The sequence below is a fragment of the Rattus rattus genome, chromosome 9 (assembly GCF_011064425.1).
Source record: "Rattus rattus isolate New Zealand chromosome 9, Rrattus_CSIRO_v1, whole genome shotgun sequence".
NCBI classification, from domain to species: Eukaryota; Metazoa; Chordata; class Mammalia; order Rodentia; family Muridae; genus Rattus; species Rattus rattus.
Window position 1 is genome coordinate 57,857,600 of NC_046162.1, and position 24,921 is coordinate 57,882,520.

The window sequence follows — 24,921 nt, forward strand, 5'->3', positions numbered from 1 at the left end:
TCCCAGAGCCAGAGGCTTTGTGGTAAAGGAAAAGATATCCCCATCCCTTAAGAGTTAATCCAAATGGGCTGTCAATCATATAGCTAGGAAAGTACCCCACAGGAGCCCATCTACTCGAGAGACTTTAAAAAATAATATAAGGCCTCAACCCTACACGAAGAACTGCAGGGGACTAAGGAATGCTGAGACCAGGAGAAATGGTCCTCTCCAGGGAGGAGTACACCAGTTGGTTATCAGCACCAAATGGTCAGCCCTGAAACATACACATGAGTAACATTGTACAGACTGAGATGGTTATGTTCAGGGATACATATGGATATACATGTATGCATGTAACAACTGATGAAAAAGGACACCATGAGCTTGAAAAAGAGCAAGGGGGGAGGGTGTATGGGAGGGTCTGGAGCACTGATTCTCAACTTTCCTAATGCTGTGACCCTTTAATACAGTTCCTCGTGTTGTGGTGACGCCAACCATAAACTGGTTTCGTTGCTACTTTGTAACTGTAATATTGCTACTCTTAGGAATGGAAATATCTGTGTTTCCAATGGTCTTAGATGACCCTTGTGAAAGTGTTGTTCATTCAGAAGGGGGTCACGATCCACAGATTGAAAACTGCTGGCTTGGAGACAGGGAAGGAAAGGGAGGCCTGATGTGGAAAAATATATTAATAATAATGTAAAGCTTAACTAAAAGGGTTGGGTTGAACAATTGTCTCTCTCTGGCTGTTGCCCATTCTTACTCCATGACTGTATTCCATTTTATCTTGTAAACTCCACATATCTTCTATACTAAAAAATAATTAAATATATTTTAATAGACCAGGCAAAGACATTTGCCACCAAGCCTGATAGTTTGAATTTGATTTCTTGGGATCCACAAGGAAGGAAAGAACAGATTCCCACAAGTTATCCTTTAACCTCTCCATGAATACACACACACACACACACACACACACACACACACACACACACGATAGATAGACAGACAGACAGACAGCTATGGAATTTAAAACTTCTAAGTATAGGAAGGTATTTTTGGACGGACGGATGGATGGATGGATGGATGGATGGATGGATGGATGGATGGATGGATGAACAGATGGATGGGTGGGTGGATAAATGGATGGATGGACGGACAGACGGATGGACGGATGGGTGGGTGGATGGATGGATGAACAGATGGATGGGCGGCTGGATAAATGGATGGATGGACAGACAGATGGATGGATGGGTGGATGAACAGATGGATGGATGGATAGATGGATAGATAGATGGATGGACGGACAGAGACACAATCCCATCATATAGCCCCATCTGGCTTAGAACATTTGATCTCCTGCCTCAGCCTCCCAAGCATCGGGACTGCAGGTGTGTAACACTACATCTGGCCAGAAAACATCTTTTTAGAGATGAATTACGATCAGTAACCTTTCCAGGCTGGCAAGTGTGTATTACATTCAGATCAGCTGACAAAGGCAAAGAGGGTTCACAAGATTGGTTTTTCCCCTCTTGACCTCAGTAGAGTCAGCAGTAACTGGAAGTTTGATTTTATGCATCATATAAATCTCCTTGCCCATAACATAAATGTCCTTTTCCTCTGTTAGTGACACTTCAGCCACCCTAGTTGTGAGCCTCCTGATGGGCTTATTGGAAACCAAACCTGGGTCCTCTGCAAGGGCAAAAAGTGCTCTTAACAGCCAAGCCATCTTTCCAGTGTCAAGCTACGTTTTTGTTTGGTTGTTTTGGGGGGATTTTTTTTGTCTCAATATTTTATACCCCACAATCCACATTTAGAAGGAACATAAAAATCTTGGAAAGTATCGAACTCAAAAGGAAAAAAAAAAAAAAAAAAAAAAAAAAAAAAAAGGAAAAGGATGGGACTGGAGCGATGGCTCAGCAGTTATGAGCACATGATGCTCTCCCAGAGGACCCAGGTTCAATTCTCAGCACCCACATGGTGGCTCATTACAGTCTGTGACTTAGTTACATAAGGGGATCTAATATCCTCTTCTGTCCTCTCTGGGCACCAGGCACACATTTGGTTTCTCTGTCCACGTACAGACAAATATCTTCACTGTTTTAGAAAAATCTGGTTCTCTTGGATAGTGAGTCAATCGCCAAACAATTAGTCTACTAATTTCAAAGGGAATGATTCCACTCGGAAACCTGAACAGTAGAGGCCAAAGAAAGGAAAATATTTGAAAAGGTATCAAAGTCAGGTCCTAACTTCAAAGCCAGCTTGTGTGTGTATCCGCTCCCTACAGATTAATGTGTTAAAAATGCAGCTAATAAGGAAAGGCGGGGGAGCGCCCGAAAGAAGTCAAAGCATAAAGTCTCCTGTCAAGCCTGTTGATGCTAAAAGGTTGGGTCAAAGCCAAAGGCAGGGGCATTAGTCCTGAGCGTATTCCCTCATTAATCCCCTGAGAGACACGGAAAACATTCTAGAAGAGTCCCCTTTTAAAAAAAAGGAGCCTGGGTTAGGACAGTCCACGTCTGGACCCAGTGCCCGTGTTTATAGAACGCCAGCATTCCGGGGAGAGCGGTAGAAAGACACTCGCCAATAAATTACAAATACTGTAAATGCGGACTTTTTCTTACATTTGCAAACACATCATAAATTTGGACTGCGTTTCTTTGTGTAAATCCTCCTTAAGACCGTGCTTAAAGCCCCTTGGCATGAAGGCAAAGAGTATTTTCATAAATAGAACTTAGAAGAGTCACTGTGCACTCCATTAATTCAACAACACTTCTCTAAGACTTCAAAGGTAATCCTACCCCCCAACCCCTCCATGTAAAGATGGCGTTTCCTCGCTGTTTTCCGCTCTGCTTCTTGTAGTTATCAGAACTACACGTTTGAAATCACGTGGCCGTCGGGGTAAGAAGCTACATCGTGGTCTCATTCAACATGCTTTCAGATGTCATATGAGCAATAAGCCCGTCAGCTGAACACGCTAGGCTTAGCAGCAAGAACTGTGTTCTCTCGCCCTAGGACGTAAACCTCACAGAGGCAACCGTGTGCTTACAGGGTCCCAGGGTAGGGCTCAGCTGGGGTGGGTGAGTTTTATGGAAAGAGAAGAAGCATTTATTATTAATCTTTATTATTAATCTTCATGCCCGGCTTTACTTCAATATATATATAATAATCCTTGTTGTCTCTTTAAAGCCCTGCTCGCTACTTCGTGGCAGGCACTGCTCTTGGGTTATTGTGTTATTAGAACTCATAATGACAGTGAAGCCCATAATGGTGAGACTGGAAGACCAGTCGGATGCGTCTCGAGGTTAAAGGGCCTTGCCAAGTCTCACAGAGCTTTTCTGAAGACCTGCGATTCCAATTCAAATCTGCTTCGAACCCATGTTCTTCCCACTTAAAGCCTCAACTTGAAATAAAATATAGAGGACGGCTCGTTGCTTGTGTGTTTCTGCATCTAGTTACATGGGCGTATGCCATAATCTACTGGGCCTCCTGGTAGAAATAAAATAAGCTTTACTTTTTAATAAACCTGAACACAATTCCTGTCGGCAGTTCTGGGGACCAAACCCAGTACTAGGCAAGCACTGTACATCCTCAGCCTAAAGATTATAAATTTGAGCAGACACAGACAAAGAAGGGGCTGGCAAGACAGCTCAGTGGGTAAAGGTGCTTGCTGGGCGAATCTGGTGATTTGAGTTTGACGTGTGAACACACACACACACACACACACACACACACACACACACACACACACACACACACGGACCTATATAAAAGTAGACCTATAGAGAGAGAGTTGTTCTCTGACCTCCACATGTGCTTTGGCATACACATGCCCCAATTCACACACATAATAATGAATAAATAAATATTTTTTTAAAAATTAGATTAGTTTGAAAATGCTACTTTATTTTATTGGTTATGTATGGGTATTTTTGCCTGCATGTGTGCCCGTGTACCATGTGCATATGTGTATGGCCCAGTGCAAGTGGAGGCCAGGAGAGGGTGTAGTTTCCCCTGGACTGGAGTTGTAGTTATGAGCTGTTATTTGGGTTCTCAGAATCAAATCTCAAACCTCTGGGATAAGAGCAGCTGATGCTCTAAACCGCTAAGCCTGTAAAAGCAGTTTTGAAATAATATTAAAATAATTCATGTTCAAATCCCCAATTCTCTCACAGATATCACTCTCAGTTTCAGTTTGTCTGACCTGGATGAAGGTAAAACTCACACACTGATGGACAAGCCACTTAAACCTTCTTCTTCTACAGTCGCTGTGGCTTCAGTCTTGTTAGTGTTGCTTTGGTTCTGGTCTTTTCCATGTGGCTTTATAATAGTATTTTCTTTTTTCATTTCGATTTATTTGTTTTGTCAACGATATTCTTAGGAATCAACGACTTCGACATAGAGACTTGGCATTTCGACATGCCATTTTTTTTTAAATTTTTACTAAGTAGACTTAGGTTGGTGTAAAAATGTCCTAGAGGGGCAGGAGAGATGGATGTCCAGGGATAAAGGGCCCTTGCTGCTTCTTTCTGAGGACCTGAGTTCAATTCCAGCAACCAAGTTGGACGACTCATAGCTGCCTATGATTCCAGCTCCAGGATGTCTGACACGCTCTCTGGCCTCCACGGGCGCTCACATGTATGTGTGCATGCATACATGCACGTGTAAGTCAAAAAGTAAAATGAATCTTTAAATACAAAATAACTAGGTAATTTTCTCGGGGATCTCAGCACTGCTATGACTCACCAATGAACGGTCAAGCTGGGAAGAAACTTCGCAGCCCATTTCTACAAACGGCCAAAATAGCAATGAGTGATGATGGCATGAAATTATAAGTTTTGGAGACAGGCATGGTGGCATATGCCAGAATCCTAGTATTTGGGAGGTGGAGGCAGGAGGATCATGAACTCAAGGTTGTACTGCATTGCATAGTGGGTTCAAGGCCACCCTAGACTTTGAACAGAAAAAGAAACAAAGAAAACAAATAAATAGCAAATACATTAAATGTGACTATAATAAATAGTCACAAATTTGCCCGAATTTTTTATTTAAGTATTGTGACATTTGTTTTAGACTCTAGGTCCCTGATAGGAAAATTCAGCTAATGTTTGAAAAATATTTTTGTGACAATAAATTTTGAATTATATACAGTATACCTTCTACATGAAAATTTGATTTATTGCATTAAAACTGTCAATAATGAACTCCTTATAAAAAGAGAGAGCAAAACAAAATGAAGGAAATTGGGTTGTGCCACGACTGAAGATGACCATCGAGTTTGACCATGATCATCGAGTTTGAAGGTCAAAGCAGATTGTTACTTAAGACAGCCAATCAATGTCATCTTTTAGATTCAGATGGCTACCATGTGAACAGTTCCCGGGTAAACTCCTCACGGCTCTACTTTGTAACTAGAGGAAATTTATAAAATGCTTTTTGTTGTTGCTGCTGATTTTTTGTTTATTCCTTTATTTTGGCTGGGTGTGTAGTTCTCTGTGACATGTACAAGGCCCTGGACTCAATCTGCAGCATCACACATACAACAGTGACAACGATGGTGAAAGGAAGAACAAGAAGGGAAAGGAGGAGGAGGGAGGGGAGGAGAAGAACAGAGACAGGAGGAGGGGTAGTGAGAAGAGGAAGAGGAGGAGGGAAAAGAAGAGGGAGAGGAAGAGGAGGGAGACACAGAGTGGCAGGAGGGAGACGAGTAGTGTTCAAAGTAAGCTAGACTCATATTATTGCGATTATCTGAAGTACTAAAACGTTTCATGTCCCTGAGTTATATTTAACCTCATCAAGAGAAGTTTTCTAGGTGGTTGAGATGCCTCAGCAGGTAAGAAACTCGCTGCCAAGCCTGATGACCTGAGTTCAAACCACCAAACCTACATGGTGTAAGGAGAGAACCAATTCCTACAGGGTGACCTCCACCACGGTGTGTGTGTGTGTGTGTGTGTGTGTGTGTGTGTGTGTGTGTGTGTGTGTGTGCGCGCGCGCGCACGTGTGTGGGAGATAGATAGATGGATTAGATAGAAGAATGAATGGATTAAATGAATAGATTTTTTTTAAAGTACAAAAAGGAACTGTTCCATTTATGTTTCCTCTACATTAAATTCTTAGGTTCTATTTTCTTCTTAGATGATCTTATGCAAAAAACCAACTTCCTCTGAGAACGAAACATGCTACCTTCAGGGAAGCTCCATAAAGTAACTCAGAATAGTTTCAGGAACTCCCTGAAACCGATCAAATTCACTAGGCCTCTCCCTCCCAGAGGAAACCAGCCAAGCTTGCAAACAAGACTCTCAGACAAACCAGGGTGCAAAGATGATTCATCCCAGGCATGCTGCCCGGAAGTGGTTTAGACCAACTGAAACACCTGGAAAGGACACTCTCCCACCTGCTGAGCTGCCTGCAGGCTGTGCAGTGTGCTCCAGGCTCCTAGCTTTGTGAGCTGCCCCCTTCTGCCCCCCCCCCCCGCTAGGGTGGGTTTTGGTGAAGCAGCTGTCTATGAGTCATTTCTGCTCCATACCCACATTCCTATAAGTGACCCCAATAAAAACCATTGGTCACCAAGTGAGACTTTGGTGGTACTGGTACTTTCGTCTGTCATGGTCTCCCTATCCGGGGTGAGAAGACATGTGTGCAGTGGCTCCTGAGGAGTTTGTCACCCACAGATTAGTCCCTGAGGAAGATGACAGTGGGCCAACAAGGGGAGGGTAAAAATATATGGGACATTTTAGTGTCATTATTATAAACAGGCTGACCACAGCAGTGCACACCCGTAATCTCAGCCCTGAGGATGCTGAGGCAGAAAAATGGCAAGTTTCAGGCCACCCTGGGCTACGCATTTACTTCAGATCCAGCCTGACTACAGAGTAAGACTTTTATTCAAGTGATTTCTTAAGAAGTTTTACTGACAATTCTTTTAGACAATGTAAAGAATGAGATCATCACATCTGTTTTTTCTCACACTGGAATCATCCCAATATTACCCAGTCTTCTAGGGCTTTCTAAGTTTTCCTAAGTGTTGGTCATGGTCACACACACGCCTTTGACCTTAGCACTTGGGAGGCGGAAACAGGCAGATCTCTGAGTCTGAGGCTAGCCTGGTCTACACAGTGGTCTACACAGCCAGGCTCAAAGACAAACAAACGAGATGTCTGCCAGCCTCTTGCATTCCCCTGTTCTTTTCATCCTGCCCAGGTAGTACTGTGAATAGACAGGTTATTATTCCCACCCATCACACCAGTTAAGAACTAATCAAACAGCATCCCCGCCATTGTCCTTGTGCGTCAGATGTGACTGAAGTAGCCCTCTCCTAAGACTCGGGGGAGATGTGCCCTGTGTTTAGCCCTTGAGCCTCTCCTATGCCGAGCTCCAAAATTGTTTTCTTCTCTCATTTCTATACCATGCTTCTCCTTAGGAAATTACTTCTGCCCTCACTGTTCTGTCCATTTCCAACACTTTGCCACCATGCCCTGCCCACTGTGGGTTTTGTCGAACACTTGTTAAACCCTGAAGTAGAGGGAGGGTCTCTGAATGTGTTTCACATTCTACCAAACTGACTGATGCACTACAAGGACACATCATTCCCTACAGTAGCTCCATCTAGGGTCTCAGTGCAGTCTGATTACACGGGAGACTGCCTTTAACTAACACGAATTTAAAAAAACAAAAACAAAAAACAAAACAAAACAAAACCTGGACTGGAGAGATGGCTCAGCGGTTAAGAGCACCGACTGCTCTTCCAGAGATCCTGAGTTCAATTCCCAGCACCCACATGGTGGCTCACAACCATCTGTAATGGGATCTGATGCCTCCCTTCTGGTGTGTCTGAAGACAGCTACAGTGTACTCAGATATATAAAATAAATCTTTTAAAAAACTTTTAAAACATGATCTTTATATTTATTAAATCTGGCTTTTGTTGGGTATGGTGGCACACATCTTTAGTTCCAGAACTTGGGAGGCAGAGAAAGTTCTGTAAGTTTTGAGGCCAACCTGGCCTATGGAGTGCATTCAATAGGAGACCCTGCCTCGGTTAAAAAAAAACAGAGATCAGTTAAGGAAGACACCCAAAGCTTACACACACACACACACACACACACACACACACACACACACACACACACACAGAGACAGAGACAGAGACAGAGAGACAGAGAGACCAGAGAGAGAGAGAGAGAGAGAGAGAGAGAGCCCCTAGTTTACACGGAGCTGGTAAGACAGTAAGTGGTCCTGGAAATGTTCTGGGGTTTAAAGGTTGTGGAGTCAGACAATTCATAATGTGTTCATTCCATAAGTGTGATGAAAAACTCTGCACTCTCTGAAGATGTGAAAATCTCTGTGTCTCCTAACCTGAGAGAAGGAAACCTCAGGACACTGGCTGCCACAGCCGCCATCCTGAACCCTCACAGCGAGGAGGACAGCGAGCAGAGCTGCGCTCACCCGCTCCGAGTATTCAAAGTTTCAAAAACATCCCAACTTTGAACCTTTTACAAATGTGTCCTAATCTCATCCTTTATTTTTAATTTCGCACACAGCTGTCTGGCGTGCTTCTTAGAATCGCGCCAGATGCTGGGTTCATCACGGAAAGGCAGGAAAACAATGGTCGGGAAGCAATTAGAAGCTTCGAGGCGGCTGGGAGCCTCGTATTAAAATGTGAGAGCGCTGTTCTAGTGGGAATTCCAACATGGCTTCAGTTCTGACATTTCTCTGCTGCCAGGCAGCCTGTGTGGAAGGGCACGGTGACGGAGGAGAGAACGCCCTAGAATTTATTTCTGGGGCAAATGAAGGATTAGCCGAGTTGGAACCCACCCAAGGGTTTTATTATGGACTTGGCCACTGCTCTATTTGAATGTTGCAGGATCCTGTTGGTATCTAGCACAACTCAAGGAATAAAGGCATACTATCGCTCTGCTCCTGTAAAATAATCCAGCAGCCAAGCAAGGCGCCTCTGGTTGCTGAAAGAGCAGGGCAGGGGGGCCCAGTGGGGTGAAGGTTAATTAAACACTCCACTGACTTTGCTCAGAAAAGGCTAGTCATGCTCTGTGGAGAGACTTACGAGACACAGTGAAATAAATCGTGGACACATCCCTAATATAAAACGACTTATGGCGAAGGAGTACTCACCTTGGGGCTGAAAATCCCAACAGTACCTAAAATACAAGAGGGGAAGAGCAGAGATCAGTCAAACTGCAACATCTCAAATCTGCTTAATATACCAGGTCTGTAGAACGAATCCAAAAAAAGCTTGCTAAACCGTCTGCCAGCAACCCCGGCTCGCCTTTGTTTTAAGGGAAGCAAGTTGCCCTTGATGTTTCCAAGATTAGTAAAGGCTTAAAAGCCACATCAGTGTACTGCAACAACCAAGCCAAGGGTCTTTTCAAAATTGAGGATGGGGGCTGGAGGGATGGCTCAGTGGTTAAAAGCACGGGCTGCTCTTCCAGAGGACCAGGGTTCAATTCCCAGCTCACACATGTCCGTAACTCCAGTTTCAGGGCTTCTGACACCTTCATGTAGCTATAGATGCAGGCAAAACGCCAGTAAACGTTAAAAATACATGAAAACAAAACAAAAACTGGGGATGACCCTGGGAGGGAGGCTCATGGTAGCCCACAGTTTGAGCAAGATTGTTCTTTACTGAGACCCCTGTCCTGTGGCTCACAGCACCATAAACACCACCGGCGTAGGCAGCAAACCCCGGCAGTACTCCTGTAGTTACAACGACCCAAACCCCAGGACCAAGGACACATCCTCAGCTGCGTTCACTCCTAGAGCATACGGGTGAGGCCTGGAAGGTAAAATCAAAGTCGTCTCACATTGGTAGCCGAGGAGCCAAGAAATGGAACAGGCCCACACAATCCACAGTACTTTCTGCTACCCTCTCATGTGAAATGGTTGGCCGAACCGATAACCCTTGAGGTCTTAAGTAGTGAACAGCCATGATGGAAAGGAACACTTGTAAATCACTTCTGTGGCACCTGACGGACATTTTTCCTCCAACAGAAACAGTGTCACTTATGATGGTTGCCCACAAAAGCGTATTTACTGCCTTCACAGGAGGCTTATTCCGTATTGATTTTCCTCTAGGGGATGGCCGCCCTTCCTCTCAGCTTGGCCCTTCCCATCAGTCTGTGAAGTGAAGCACACCCTCCCCTCAACCCTTCAACCTCTCCGTCTCCTGTCCCGTTTCTTCCTGTTAGAGTGCAGCGTTCAAACGCTTGCTCCTCTCCCGTCTTCCCCTTTCCCGGCCTACTCCATCAGCTCAGAGTAACTATGCCTTAACTCTTAGAACAGACATAGAGACTTCCATGCCACGAAGTAGGATGGGTATTTTTCTACTCTCATCTCGGCCTCTTGGGAATCTGCATCTGAGCCTTTCTAGGAGGAAAAGGGAACGTTTTTAATCGAATTCTTAATCAAATCGACAGCATCCGTAACCACAGAAGGTTCAGGGAAAGGCCATACTTGGGTGGCAATGATGTCTTCCAGGATCAGCACGACTAAAGTTAGGTTTGGCTACATTAGGAAGATCAGCCTCAGAGCTAGACAACTTCTCCACCACTCCTGAAAACGGAAGCATCGAGAGATCAGCGGGGGGGGGGGGGAGGGGAGGCTACTTTGAGGGACATTATTAGAGAGGGCAAACCCAAGCAGAAAGCTCGTGTTTGCTTTTCCCAGACCCAGTCTGATCTGATCATCAGGTGAAAGGGAAAATGGAATGACGGGTTAGAGAGAGGACGAAGGAAGGTGGGGTGGTAGAAGGTGGGGGTGGGTGGGAAGGCAGAGGTGGGGGGCAGGAGGCCTCGGCATCTGTGAGGGAAGGGTGTCCTCTAGTGTAAGGCACACTCACACTAGGACTGGCAGACATTTAGTTCAGCTGGGTGTAACTGTCAGGTGGGTGAGTCTCTGCCTAGCACAGTGCGGCTGACAACTGCACAAATGTCTGGCCTTCCTGTGAAACAGTTGGCTTACATACTTTTCTCAGCACCGTGACCGAACATATAACAAGAAGCCATTAAAGGAAGGAAACGTTGCTTTTGGCTTACAATGTGAGGGAATACAGACCACCCTGGTGAAGGACGACTGAACCAAGCAGCACGCGCGAGCACAAAGGAGGATGGCGTCTCCAAGGTCGCAGAGAGCTCAGGATAAATGGCCAGGGCTGCCATCATCCAAGGATTGGCCCCCCAGCACCTTACTTCCACCAGCAGACCTCTGAAAAGGTCTGTGACCTCCCCAGTGCTAGGACACGTGAGACTGTGGGGGACATTCCAGACACACATCAGAGCCACAACCAACCGAGCAAACCGTCAGGCAGGCGAGCACCTCTCTGGCTTCGGCTGCTCTCGGGAAGCATTGCTCTAGCGCCTGGTTCTTCCCACTGCTCACCTAATGAAGCACTAAAAGAAATGAGGGGGCCGGTGACGGCTGCGCAGGTAACAGCGCTGACCAATCTTCCATAGGACCCCGGGTTTACAGCACCCACATGGTGGCTCGGAAGCATCTATATTCAACTCCAAGTTGAAATGGGTCTCATTCTGACCTCTGTCAGGATCAGGTGTGCTCTTCAAACATAGACAGACGGACAGACACGCAGACAAAACACCCATACACATTAAAAAACAAAACAAAACAATAACAACGAAACATGTTGTTAAACACACACAGACAAACGTGCAGGCAAAACAGCCACCCACATAAAATAAAATGAAAAAGAATGGTGTAAACACACACACACACACACACACTCTCACACATTCTTATATACCTACACACACCTACTCATACACTTACACACACACACACACACATACACACACACACACACACACACACACACCTCTTTCCAAAATGTTACTGACAACAATAGCAGGGCCTTTGCTAATAAATATTACTCTTACAAATCAGAGAGGTTGGGGGAAACAAAGCAACAGTGTTTTGTTTAAAAGGTTGACTCCCAGTAAATTGTTAAATAATTACAACATGTTATTAGGGAGCTCAGCCTTTTTTGATGCCTCCTTCTCCCATTATCCCCACTCCACCATCTGTTTTCAGTTCCCTCCTCTCGCATGTCCAGGTTTCCTGGTTTCTCCTGTTAGTCGAGAAGACAGAGACTTGGGAATCTGTGTCTCCCATGGTAATTACTGTAAGAAAGTCCTTTGCTGAGAAACAGCCCACTTAACAGGAACTAATGAGGAAGCCGCCTTACATAGGTGACATTAAATAGCAACTTTATCTTTGACAATACCGTAATTAAACATCTTTGTCAAACTTCCAGTGATTAAAAATGTGTGAGTTTTGCCTAGGAACCGCAAGGCCCTGGGTTCGGTCCCCAGCTCAGAAAAAAAAAAACCAAAAAAAAAAAAAAAAAAAAGTGTGAGTTTGGCAAGGTATTGTTACATATATTTACATAGACCTATGACACCAATTCCAGGGGACCAAGAAGGATCCTAAGTTTGAGGTCAGTTCAGCTACATAGCAAGACCCTGTCTTAACAACAACAACAACAACAAGGGTTGAGATGTCTCAGCAGGTAAGAGCCCTGGCTGCTCTTCCAGAGGACTCTGATTCAATTCCCAGCACCCACGTGGCAGCTCACGACTGTCTGTAATTTCCATCCCAGGGAATCCAATGCCCTCTTCTGACCTCACAGCCATTAGACCTGCCCATGAGGCAACAAAATACTCATGTCTGTACACTAATAAAACAATAATTTAAAATCTTAAACAAGAGTAACTACAAAACCAACCCCCCCCCCAAAAAAAGGTGCATAGGTTACAAGGGTCTAATTAACGCGCAGTGGGGACTCAGCTTAACAAAACTCTATTATAGAACTGTAAGTTGCCAAGAGCATAGGTCTGACGCCGTCTCATGATAGAAAAAAGTACCCGTGGGTGGGAGGCGGTGGGCGTGCTAACTGACGTCACCAACCATATGTTCGTATCAAACCATCAGCCTGTATACTTTAAATGTATGCAGTATTATTACTTTAAAAAACATTTAGTGAAACACATGTGTTGAACTTGGTGGGAGTGAACATTGCTTCTTTTCTTTGCTGGCCTGTCTTTTCTTCCTCTCTTCCTTCTCCAAATATTATTCATACAGTAAGAAGGTTTTGCTTTAAAAAACAGGAGCAAACCCAGCAAAAACACATGTACTTCCCACAGAGGACATTTTGTTTTTTTATTTTGTTTTGCTTTTGAGTCTGACCCAGGGTAGCCTCAAACTCCCTAGGTAGCTGAAGATGACCTTGAACTACTGATCTATCCCCCTGCCTCTGTTTCCAGGGTGATAGAATTGCTGGTGTGTACTACCATACCAAGTCCTATGCTGCGCAAACCTAGGGCCTTCGTTCATGCTCGGCAGACACTCTACCAGCTGAACTGTACCCCAGGCCCAGGGAGCACTTCTAAAAGGAAACTATAAAATACCAGCACTGTCAACCCTCAAGAAAGGGCCCCAGCCTATCATCTGCTGGACACGGTTAAGGTCTTCATCTTGTCTTGTTACACATATCCTGTAGTTGGTCTGCATTGCAGTCCGGAGAGTTCTGCGCTCTCCGGGAAGCATTTAGTTAAACCCAGCTGACATCGTCTTCCAGTTCTTACACTCTGCTCTGGAAACAATTCCCTTTAAGCCGGAGAGTACAGCCAATCTGGAGCTAAATGTTTTAAACCAAGATATAAAGGAGGGGACAGGAGGAACAGCACATAAATGCACGCGCACGCGGAGTTTATGTCTAGCCCAAAACCCTCTGAGAATTTCCTATCAGGCCTGTGCAGAGAGATAACAAACACTTCTTTAATCTTCTCTCTGAACCTTCAGCTTCTATAGGAAAGGGAAGCCATCACTCTTCCGCAATATCCACACTCAGCCTCAGCAGGTCCATGCAAATGGAATTTGGAACTGGAGGAAAAAAAAAAGGGCGCAAACAGCGTGAGCAGAAAGACAACGCTGTCCCACACTGATGGTGATCATTTTCACATTCAGGACGAGCAACCCTGTCTTCACATTCGGCTGGCCTGCAGAATAATCTTTTCATTTTGCATGCAAAAAAAATTGAATTACATGCATGGTTTGGGGCCGGAGAGATGGCTCGACAGTGAAGAGCGTAGGTTGCTCTTCCAAAAGACCCAGGATCAATTCCTAGCATCCACATGGTAACTCACAACCATCTGTAACTCCAGTCCCAGGGAGTCAACACCCTCCTTTGGCCACTGCTGGTATCAGATATGCAAATGGTGCACAGACCCAGACTCCTTCTTCTGTCACCTGCCTCTGTGTGTATGTGTATGTCTGTGTGTCTATGCGTCTGTCTGTCTCTCTCTGTGTATGTCTGTCTGTCTGTCTGTCTTTGCCTATCTGTCTCTCTCTGTGTCTCTGTCTCTGTCTCTGTCTCTGTCTCTGTCTCTGCCTCTCTCTCTCTCTCTGTGTGTGTGTGTGTGTGTGTGTGTGTACAGCCCAGGCTGACCTACAATTCACTATATTCCTCAGGCTTGGCTAATCTTGAACCTATGGAATCCTCTTGCCTGTGTGGGATTACAGGTGTGTACCCAGCAAGGCAATTCACTTCTAAACAAACATTTTAATAAGAAACTGTAAATACGTTCTTCTAAATTGCCACCTTAATTCACAGGATGCATTACTCGATCTCTGCTGAAAATGAAGCAATTGACTCAGAACCATTAGTTTGGGTCGAGGAGAAGCGGTCAGATTCTTGACCACACAGCCAAGCAATAAACGTGGTTATGGAGAAAAACTACCGCGAGCTTTCATCTCTTGACCGGGTAATTAGCCAGATCCTGTTGCAAGAGGGAGACAAACAACTCTAAGTGCCCTAATATTGTTGAAACTACCTCAGAAGGAAAAATAATTCCATTTTCTAATTATAATAAAATAGCGTACAGACTCAGTACTTAACGTAGGCTAAACATTATGCTAGGCGTACACTTCACATATTTTATTTAATCTTTAGAGTAACCTTGAGAAGTCAGTATACTATTAACTTCTCATTTTAAAGCTATCTCTCCCTCCCCTGTTTCCCTCCTCAATGATATGTGTCCTCAGACATGGATGGGGAGGTCAGCAGAAGTCTTGGGAGCCAGCTCTTACCTTCCCCCTTTGATTGAAAGCAGGTCTCTTTTTTTTCCACTCTGATGCAGACTCCAGACTAGGTGGCCCTCAAGCTTCCAAGCAATTCCTGTCTCTGTGCCCCATCTTCCTGTAGGAGTTCTGGCATTACAGCATCTAGCTCTTGGGATGCAGGCAGCCAAGCCCAGGTCTGCCGGTCTGTAGAGCAAGCACTGGTGCCCACTGAGCTTCCTCCCCAGCATCTGTTATCTCCGTGTTACAGATGCAAACAAGACTCAGGAAGCCAAACATGTGACTGAGATGTCTGAGCCTTTAAGTGACAGAAGCGAGATTTGTATCCAGTGCTAAGTGTTCTGGAGCCTAAGCGCTGGAATTTCGCATCTGCTGCTTTTTTAGAAGTTACGATGTAAAAGCAAATCCAGAGTTTAGGGGGAAGTTACAACTGCTCTGTAAGGGGGTAGGGGTCAGGGAGAGGGGTTGGAGGGATATGTTAATGTTACAGGATGGTTAGATCGCCGGTATTCAGAGTCCGCAGTTGGTCTTCAGGGGACTCATAAACTCCCTAACACTGATGAAAAATAGAATAGGTTCTCTCTCGCCTTGGAGCAAACTCCGGAGACCTCAGCTGTATCAGAGACTCCCGCATCTCCCTGCAGCCATCAAAATGCTAAAGTGGCAAAGGAGTGGGTTGGCATGGAAAGCCTTTGCTGTGCAAGCCTGGAAGCCACTGGATGTGGACACGCGTGTCTGTAACCTGGCGTGCCTACAGTGAGATGGGAGGAGGTGGAGGCAGGAGAATTCAGGATGTTCTCAAGCAGCCTAGGCTTGGATATGCAGCCCAGCTAGAGAAACAAGAGGCCCTGTCACAAAAGCAAGGCAGAAGACAAGAATTAACTCCAGAAAGTTGTCAGTGGCATGTACCTGCCTACACACACACACACACACACACACACACACACATAAAAATATCAAATAAATTTTTCAAATGATGAGCTGCATTGTGTTAGACGCAAACAGGACTATACTGGCATTATAAAACTAGCAATCCAGAAAGGTCAACATATGGGATGCCACAAATTTAAAACATCTAGATGATTAGTCTTTTGCAACCGAAGCATTAAAAAATGTTATTTTACCTATGACTTGATGTAAGGCCTATCGTGCCTTCCCCGCCTTGATAAGTCATCTGCCTGCTCGAATCTTTATTAATGACTTCATGATGCTCATATTTGAGTTTCATTCTTGTGAGGAAGCACCAGGCCTTTCTGAATGTGTAGGCTCTTTGAGAAACGCGTTGTCCAGAGTTGCTCTCGTGCTTCACGTAAGCGTCTCTTCTGCCTGATGCCCGTATCGACACAGACCACAAAGACTAATGCTAGCTGAAGTATTGTTCTGGTATTAGGGATGGACTCTTAGGATCCAAACTGACGTCTAGTTGGGCAGTGCGTCAATGGCGAGTTGATAAGACTAACAAAGCCCCTTGCAATTGATCTTGAACAATGAGCCATGTGGTAAAGACTAGGTTCATGCCCAAGGAAAGAGTTTTGCTGAACAGCGCTTAAGTCCGAACATCCAAGGTGTTTCCTTAACCTCACTTGGAAAAGCGCCCTTTGAGCTTTGAGTTCTCTTTATACTGCCAGTGTCCCTCAACCACTGCAGAGCGAGCAAGTGGCAGAGGGTGATGTGGCCACTGACATCCGGGAGCCAGTGGAATTACCTGACGGAGCCATCAGAGGCCTGGGATCTGGATACCAGCCTTAGACAAACAGCCAAAGCAAGGCCTGTGGTGGGGAGATCATGTGCTGTCTGCCCTAGTTTCTTCAGTGACAGTGAAAGTGCAAGAGTTTGTCCCTACCTGTAAGGAAATCTGAATCTTACCCAAAAGATATGGAGAGATGACAACTTGGAATATTGAATAGCAAGTAATGTGGTAACAATAGACATCATGCATCTAATTCAACCAACAGAAAGACCTGTTGTAAGAAGGTCCTGTGTTCTTTTGTGAAGAGTAATATTTATTTACTTCTGAGTCTATATGTATAAGTATTAGAAATTCACCCCTAGAGGCTTAGTTCTTTTAAAAAAACTATTTTTAATAAGTTTTTTAAATGCTTTGATCCCCCCCCCCACTTTGACCAACATTTAAAGGTAGGAGAGAAAAGATAGTAAACAAGGAGATGTGGACCTGTTTAGAAGTAGTTTGGTTGGGGGGCAGGGGTGGACTCCAGTCTCTGTTGTCAGGATACCAGCGGTCCAGTTCATTACTGTCAGGATACCAAACACTAATCAGCAGCAGAGGCACAATCCAGCAGAAACCTCCAGGCTTCCTCTGGAATCTAAGTCATCAAAAACAACCAGGACCAGCCAGGATGCCAGGGGACGTTCTCTGCCGTGCCTTTCTCAACTAATCAAAGATCAGCAAAGACTCCAGACAAACAAAGCGTTGCAGAGTTAGCCAAGCAAGGGCCCCATCACTGTCTGTTGAGTCCTATTTATACTCTCTCCAAATATCACATGTCTTCCCATCAGTCTTGCCTTAGCAAGACACCACGTGAGTCTACATCACATGACACAACCATAAATTTCCACTCCACACCCCAGACAACAACATAATGGTCTCCTATTTACAAAAGACCATGGTCACATTTAAACTCCCACTTAATAAACAAACAAGTGATATTATCAGATACTGACAATATGGCTCCCTCTGAACCTACCAATTTTAATACCATTCCTAGAAAATAAAAAAGAAGTTAAATAACACTCTGTTTCCCACTAGTCACCTGTAAACTTTTGCTACATGCAGTCACTGGCAGGTCAATCAAATACTACTGAGGGGGAGGTGTGTGGGTTTGGCAAGATGGCTTAGTGGGTAAAGGCACTTGCTGGACAGACATGACAACCTGAGTTCTGTCTGGGACTAATTCCTTACAAGGAAACCTCATTCATTTGCCCTCACAATCCCCATCCTCCATGCACATAAGAGACATCATGCATGTAAGAGAAATTTAACTCACTGAAGTAACAAAAGAACCCCCCCCTTACCCCCTAATGCTAACTGGATACAATGTGGCAAAATTAAAGACAACATCAGGCCAGAATTTATTTTTTTCCCTTCTCCTTAAAGAGAAAACAGAATCACTAAAAGCAGTAACTGTTGTTTGCTTGTCCTTCAGGGTGAGATGCTGTCTGTTAAGGTGATTTCTGTCAGGGATGTTCAATGTGCTTTGCAAGCTGAGGAGCTTGGAGCAGGTATGAAGCTAGTTGAGAAAGAGTAAAAAGGCAGGAGATTGATTAAAGACAGACTACAGGCGGATGGCAGAGAAAAGTCTAAGATGCCTCCCTGGTTCCAAGCCTGGGTACTAGAACAACAAGGGGTGGGTACACATGCCATGCTCCAGCTGACTGTCACATTTTAAACTTTATCTCTGTGAGTTTTGTCATCGTCGCCGGTTGGAGACTTTATTTCTGCCAACTGCCTGGACACCTTGCTGTGAAAAATAAACCTTGTAGGACCTTGAGATGCCAGCCCCAAACTCACTGGATTTTACAGGTGTGAGGACCTTCAAGACCATTTAACTTAGCCCTCACTTCACAGATGGGGAAGTGATGTAAGCAGGAGCTGTCCTGCACTACAGGAGTGGACTTACTGACTTCCCTGCTTAGGGAGCTCCCCTGCTCATCATGGAGGCCAAAAGAGGTGGCTCCCCCTAGAGTAGGAGGTAGAGGTGTCTGTGAGCCACCTGATGTGGGTGCTTGGAATCCAGCTGTGGACCTCTGGAAGAGCAGTGTATGCTTTTAACCACCAAGCCATCCACAGTGCCCCCCACCTCAGGAATTTACAACTCCACACTCTGTAGCCACCTTACCTCATCTTGTGCAGAACCGGGAGCCAGGTTTAAAAATGGGCTGTTTGTTTGCAAATGAAACCTTTTCTATGAAAATGGCTTCAAGTCTTTAGGTGCAAACACTTCTTCCTAGCATGCTAGGAAACAATGCTTCCTAGCATTTTTCTTGTTTGAACAGGGCCCTGTTACTATTTGCCTGACGGCAACCATTACACACAAAAAAATTCCAACTTCAAGTTTTTGCGACTCCTCTAGGCAATCCACATGTGGCTCTCACTCTGTCTTAGGTTATGAACGCTGAGTTCATTCTTTCCATAACCATGCGGTTAATAAATGTCTTCTATGTGCCAGGAATTTTGTGAGGGACACACACACACACACACACACACACACACACACACACACACACCACTGTGTCTAAGAGTCAAACTATGTGCCAGTTGTGTGACAGATCCAGAACGCCAAAATGATAAAAACAAAAAAACAAAAACCAGGGACCCAGAAGAGCCCAGGCCTGGATAATGCCAGAACCTGTCATTTTGCAGATAAAGAATGCTGAGGGAAGGTTTGAGATCAGACAAAAAGCAGCAGCCTGACAGGATAGGGAAAGGCAGGTCACAGAGAGGCCAGGCCCAGGCTAGAGAGAGAAACCAGGCCTGTCAGTAGAGCAGATGGCAGAGACCAGCTTAGCAGGTATGTTCGAGGAGCGGGGGCGGGGCAGGATACTGGGTGAGCTCCAACACAAAGCCCGTTTCCTTTGGTGAGGGGTGCCACGATGAGGCTGGAAGGGGCTGGTGGTGGTCACTGAGGGAAACGGAAGCCATTGCTGACCTGGGGCCTGTGAGGAATCGCCTGCGTCCTTAAGTGCTCATCTGTGGTTGGAGGATTTACCGTGGTGGCAACTGGATTGCGTCATTTTTTCTCTGGCCCCAATTAGCTGCCTAAGTACAGGAGCAGAGAGGTTGGGAAGCTGAAATCTATCAAGGTTAGGGCTTCTATCGGCTTGAGAGATAAAAGGACGAGATGGACAAGAAGACTGGAGAGCCACATCGTTCAGGCCACCTGGGAAAGGAACCAATGGCCGGAGACTGTCCATTCTTGCTAACGTTTGATGTTAGTTAGAACATTCAGAAGCAGGAGAGACTGTGAGGCTAGCCTTGTCCGTGAAGAATAACCGCCCTTTGTTCTAGAAGTCTCCAAATCTCTCCCGCTGCCCTGCCCTCTATCTCGATGTTCCGTATCACTGTCCACCCAACTAGAACTAAAAATCCCTTCTCCCTCTTTGTCTATTGGTTTGTCTGTCCCATCGACCCCCAAGCCTACTTCCTTATTACCCTTTTAGCCCACCTCTGCAGACACCGAATCTATCCATCCTCCGAATGCACCAGGAAGTCCAGTTGGATGCTAACTGGTCCATCTGCCATCATCTTGCTCCCTCTGATGCTGTATCTCCAGTGCTGATGGACCGGGTAACATAGCAACCAACAGTCACGTGCCAAGGCTTCACAGAAGGTCTAGCCTGAAATCCCAGCTCTAGCTTTTAAGGGTGAGGCCTGAGATACAGACTCCGTTTCCTTATCTTTAAGAAATAAAAATCACTCCTGTTTCATATAATTCTTGAGAATTACCAGAGGCGCTCCTCATAAAGAACTGATCGTCAGACCCGGCACCTGGAAGGCTTTAATCAACGTCAGCTGTTCACGTCATGAGCACGGTTGCTACTCTAATGACCTAAAGGCTCTTGCTTCAGATCCTTCAGTGCCTCATCCCAGCTCTCAGAGAACAAAGTCCTGCACTCCTGTTCCTGCTATCACGTGTTGCTACCGTCATGACTTTTCCTTGATGCTTTTGCTTCCCCTGCAAATGCTAGCTGGTGCTTTAAGATTCAGCTCAGTCTCCTGGGTCAGCCGCTCCCACAGCGCACCTGTGTGCTCTCCCGCTGCATTATAACCTCACCGACTATGTCCTTGAGCTGAGAGAGGGAGTAGCAAAGCGCTTGTGTTCAATAAACGCCTGCTAAATCAGAAACAGTGAGAGCTCTCGGAGCTCCGAGAAGCTGTACAGTACAGCTCAGAGAGAGAGAGGCAGAGAGGCAGGCACCCCGCACCATGCCACAGACTAGGCTACTGCATAGATTTATTCCAAATAAGACAAATGTGGGGGTGCCTTCATTTTTCCTTAAGTTACACACCAAGGCGAGAGATGCGGGAAGGGGAGGGACAGGAGGAGGAAGCTAAAATGAAAAGACAGCTTTGCTAAATTAAATCTTTATCAGGTGGCTAGGTATAAAGGAGTCCTAGCACTGGGAAGTTTAGGTCAGAGGGTTACAAGTTCAAGACCAGCTTGGACCCTATTCTAAGACTCTGTCTCATAAATTAGATAGATAGGTAGATAAATAGATAGATAGATAGATAGATAGATAGATAGATAGATAGATGTAGGATGTAGGTTAATGTCTTTATGCAGGAAGGCAGGCACAGGATAGAAGGAGGCCTGTCATTGGACAAGAAGGAAGGATGAGCAGGAGAAAAGTTTTAGAAAGAGGAGAAGGAGCTGGGAGAATGGCGGCAGATGTTCTCTGCACATAGATACAGATTGTTATGAATATTTTTAAGGGATGGCTGTGTGCAGGATTTTATGCTGTCTAGATGGGCAAATTATATGTTATCCATTGGACCAGAGGTCATTGTGTGGTGTGTTCTTTCATGTGGTGACTGAATTGAGTTCAAGAGAAGGTGCGATGGTGGGATGCACCAAGCCCACCACGGAATTGGGTGGGATGTGTGAGCCTGGCGTGGTAACAATTGGCCAAGAGAACTGTGAGTGAAAGTAAAGTAACATGGCAAGGTGCACGCTGGAATGGCTCCCGAACCGCCTAGGTTAGAGAGTACCAGAGGGGCCAGCGTGGAGCTGCTGAGATAAATTAGCGCTAGTTCCTGTGGCCCGACAGAGCTGGAATTATCGAGAAAGCAACCACCTAGGACAGAAGGAGACCAGGAGAGAAGCTCAGAGCATATGCATGGGAACCGGTCCCCTGCTTTTTGTTAATCACAACAGATGGATGGATGGATGGATGGATGGATGGATAGATAGATAGATAGATAGATAGATAGATAGATACCTCAATCCAAACAAAAAGGATTTTGTTGTTTCCAAAGTCTGGCTTCAAAGACTAACCACAAGATGACCAGCCAAAGTATGCTTCAAAAGACACGACGGAATACACATCAGAGTGCCAAGTATCCAATATACAAATACAATCGATTTGTTTCCTCACTAAAAGCCTTCATGAAGAAAATGATTTAATACAAATGCTAAAACTACAGACACAGATTAAGTGAAAAATAACACCAGACTTCTAATTAAAGACGTAATAGCATTTCCCTCCCTTCTAGTTCACAAAAATCTGAACAGACAGACAAAAGGAGACTGTAGAAGCAGGCTTTTATCAGTCACCAAAGCCTTGCTAAAACTTTCATTAAACCCCTATTCTTCTGTACACGATTCTTTTGGAGGTGGGGAAGGGGGACAAGAACAGAAATGGACAGACAACCTTTCTGAAATCATTTTCTTTTCTTTTTTTTTTTTTTCCGGAGCTGGGGACTGAACCCAAGGCCTTGCCCTTGCTAGGCAAGTGCTCTACCACTGAGCTAAATCCCCAACCCCTCTTCCGAAATCATTTTAAAGTGATTTCTCATAGTTTTTCTCCATTTGCCTCAGCCTACTTACAGGTTTGTCTTCACCCTCGTTTGTCCCTCGCTGCTTTCCTTACTTAGACTACACTACCTCCTCATTCTTTCCTATTGATTCCTTTGCAATAGGAGCTAGAGCGTCAAGTCTCAATTCTCTGAGTCATAAAGAGTGGTACAGACTTTGACCAATGAGCATGACTGGGTTTGTGGCTGTATCAATCCAGGCCAGAGGCCCCTGGTGGTCAACCACAACCAACCGGTCAATCTCAGACCTTCCTGATCTGCCCTGCCTTGAAGAGGTGATCTGCTATCAGAAGTGTCCTGAGACACTGCCATAACACCGTGAACACAAAGGTCAGTGTATAAACACACCCTCAATTCCTTACCCCAAAAGGTTGGAATGCTGCCCCAGGCCCTAACAATTATCCCCAGTCACATGGAGAGGCCTTTCTCACCATCCTAGCCAGCCACTGCTTGAGATAAAGCCTCTCTTCATTCCTTCCCTTTCATTGCTAAGATTCAGCTGAGAACTGGGGGGATGATTCAGTGAGTAAAGTGCTTGCTGTGGAAACATGAGGATCAGAGTTTGGGTCTCTGGAACCCACAGGAAGCCAAACACAGTAGTGCACATCTGTGATCCCAGCACATGCAATAGTGCACACCTATGATCCCAGCACATGCAGTAGTGCACACTTATGATCCCAGCACATGCAGTAGTGCACACCTGTGATCCCAGCACATGCAGTAGTGCACACCTGTGGTCCGTCCTACAGTGAGATGGGAAGTGGAGACAGAGGGATCCCCAGAATCTTGTGGACCAGCCAGCCTGGTATGTACTGTGGCAAACAAGGAGAGACTCTTCAAAAATATGGTACAAGATGAGAGTCTACCCAAGTTAGATTCAGCTAAGTCTCCTCTGGTTAGCCTCTAACCTACAAACATGTGCTGTGGCAAGCAACACACACACACACACACACACACACACACACACACACACACACACACACGTCAATTATTGCCTGCTAAGAAAATTTTATCGTCATCATTATTTTTATTTATTTACTTTTTGGGTTTTTTTTTAAAGACTGAGTCAGCCCTGGTGGTCCTGGAACTCTCTCTGTAGACCAGACTGGCCTCAAGAGACCCACCTCCCTCTGCCTCCCTATACTGGGATTACAAGCATGCTCTACCATTGCCTGGCTGCTAAGTAAATTTTAAACAGGTCATCCCAGTTCACAAATAAGCAATATATTCCAAAGGTTCGTTTCTAGGTGCTTGGACTTTGCCTCATGAAACAAAAGAGTGGACGGTAGTAAGTTGTCAGGGCCAGATTAAAAAATCTAGCCAATTTCGGCAACACAGCAAAAGCATAGGCAACAGTCTGCAGCCTACCAGCCAATCAAAAGCTGAGGCACGGCGTCGGCCATTAGACTGTTTCTGCCTAAAGACACAGAGGTCACCAGACGCTGCTGTGCGTTACATATAAAATGCTGTGTGTGACATAAACTGTGTTTTACACACCCCATTAAAGCAGGAAAGCGACAAAGAGAGTAGCAAAGGAGATTTCCCTCAATTTCTGGACACAGAAACTCAGAAATCCTTTGGCTTTCTTCTCTTTCCATCTCCTGCCTCCCAGGGCCCTCAATTCCCAAACACTGACCAAAGCTTTACAAAGCGTCCTTCCTCAGCACGCCCCTCCCCCTGCCCCGCTTTATCCCTCAGGTCCACACAAACTCTCCATGAGTGGGTTCATCTGTCTTCTCAGCCACATTTCCAGTGATGCTCTGATTCCAAGACAGACTCTACGTCCTCTGTGTCTCGGCATGCGTTACTTCCGTGTGCAATGCATCTCTCCAAAAAAAAAAAAAAACCAATGCCTTTCACCACGGCCAGCCTGGGACGCCAGCTCACTGCTACCAGCTTTCTCCAGCCCTCTGACAGGAAGCCAGCTCCTTCTCTGAGCCGTTCCAGAACTTCCTGTCTGTTCCCTTTCTAAACTCTTTGCTTCAGTGCACCCTGAATTTTAGTTACTTTCACGTGCGTTTTTGTCTTTCCAACCGGGTTTCTTGGAATTATTTGTTGAGGATCTACTGCTGGGTTGTGCTAGACACCTTGTGTGCATAGCATAGGTGCATATCAAGTTAGAGTCTTACAGAGTTGAGTTTCTCTTGCCCCAAAAGGCCTGTTTTGTGTTCGGCACAAAAACACTCTCTCCGTAGTAATATGCTCAGCAAACTTTTGCTGGGCCTATAAATGAATAAACTGGTATTAGTCATTTTAATGTTGACACTGCACACAAGTGATATATAAGAT

General features: G+C 45.3%; 1 protein-coding gene across 1 annotated transcript in view; it reads right to left on the bottom strand.

The window, feature by feature from the left end:
- The window catches only part of Skap1 (src kinase associated phosphoprotein 1), a 296,586-nt gene that overhangs the window by 227,502 nt on the left and 44,163 nt on the right, over positions 1-24,921 (bottom strand). Inside the window, exon 3 of the mRNA XM_032912818.1 lies at positions 9,105-9,130. Coding sequence (XP_032768709.1) covers positions 9,105-9,130 — 26 coding nt within the window. The remainder of the gene's footprint in view (positions 1-9,104; positions 9,131-24,921) is intronic.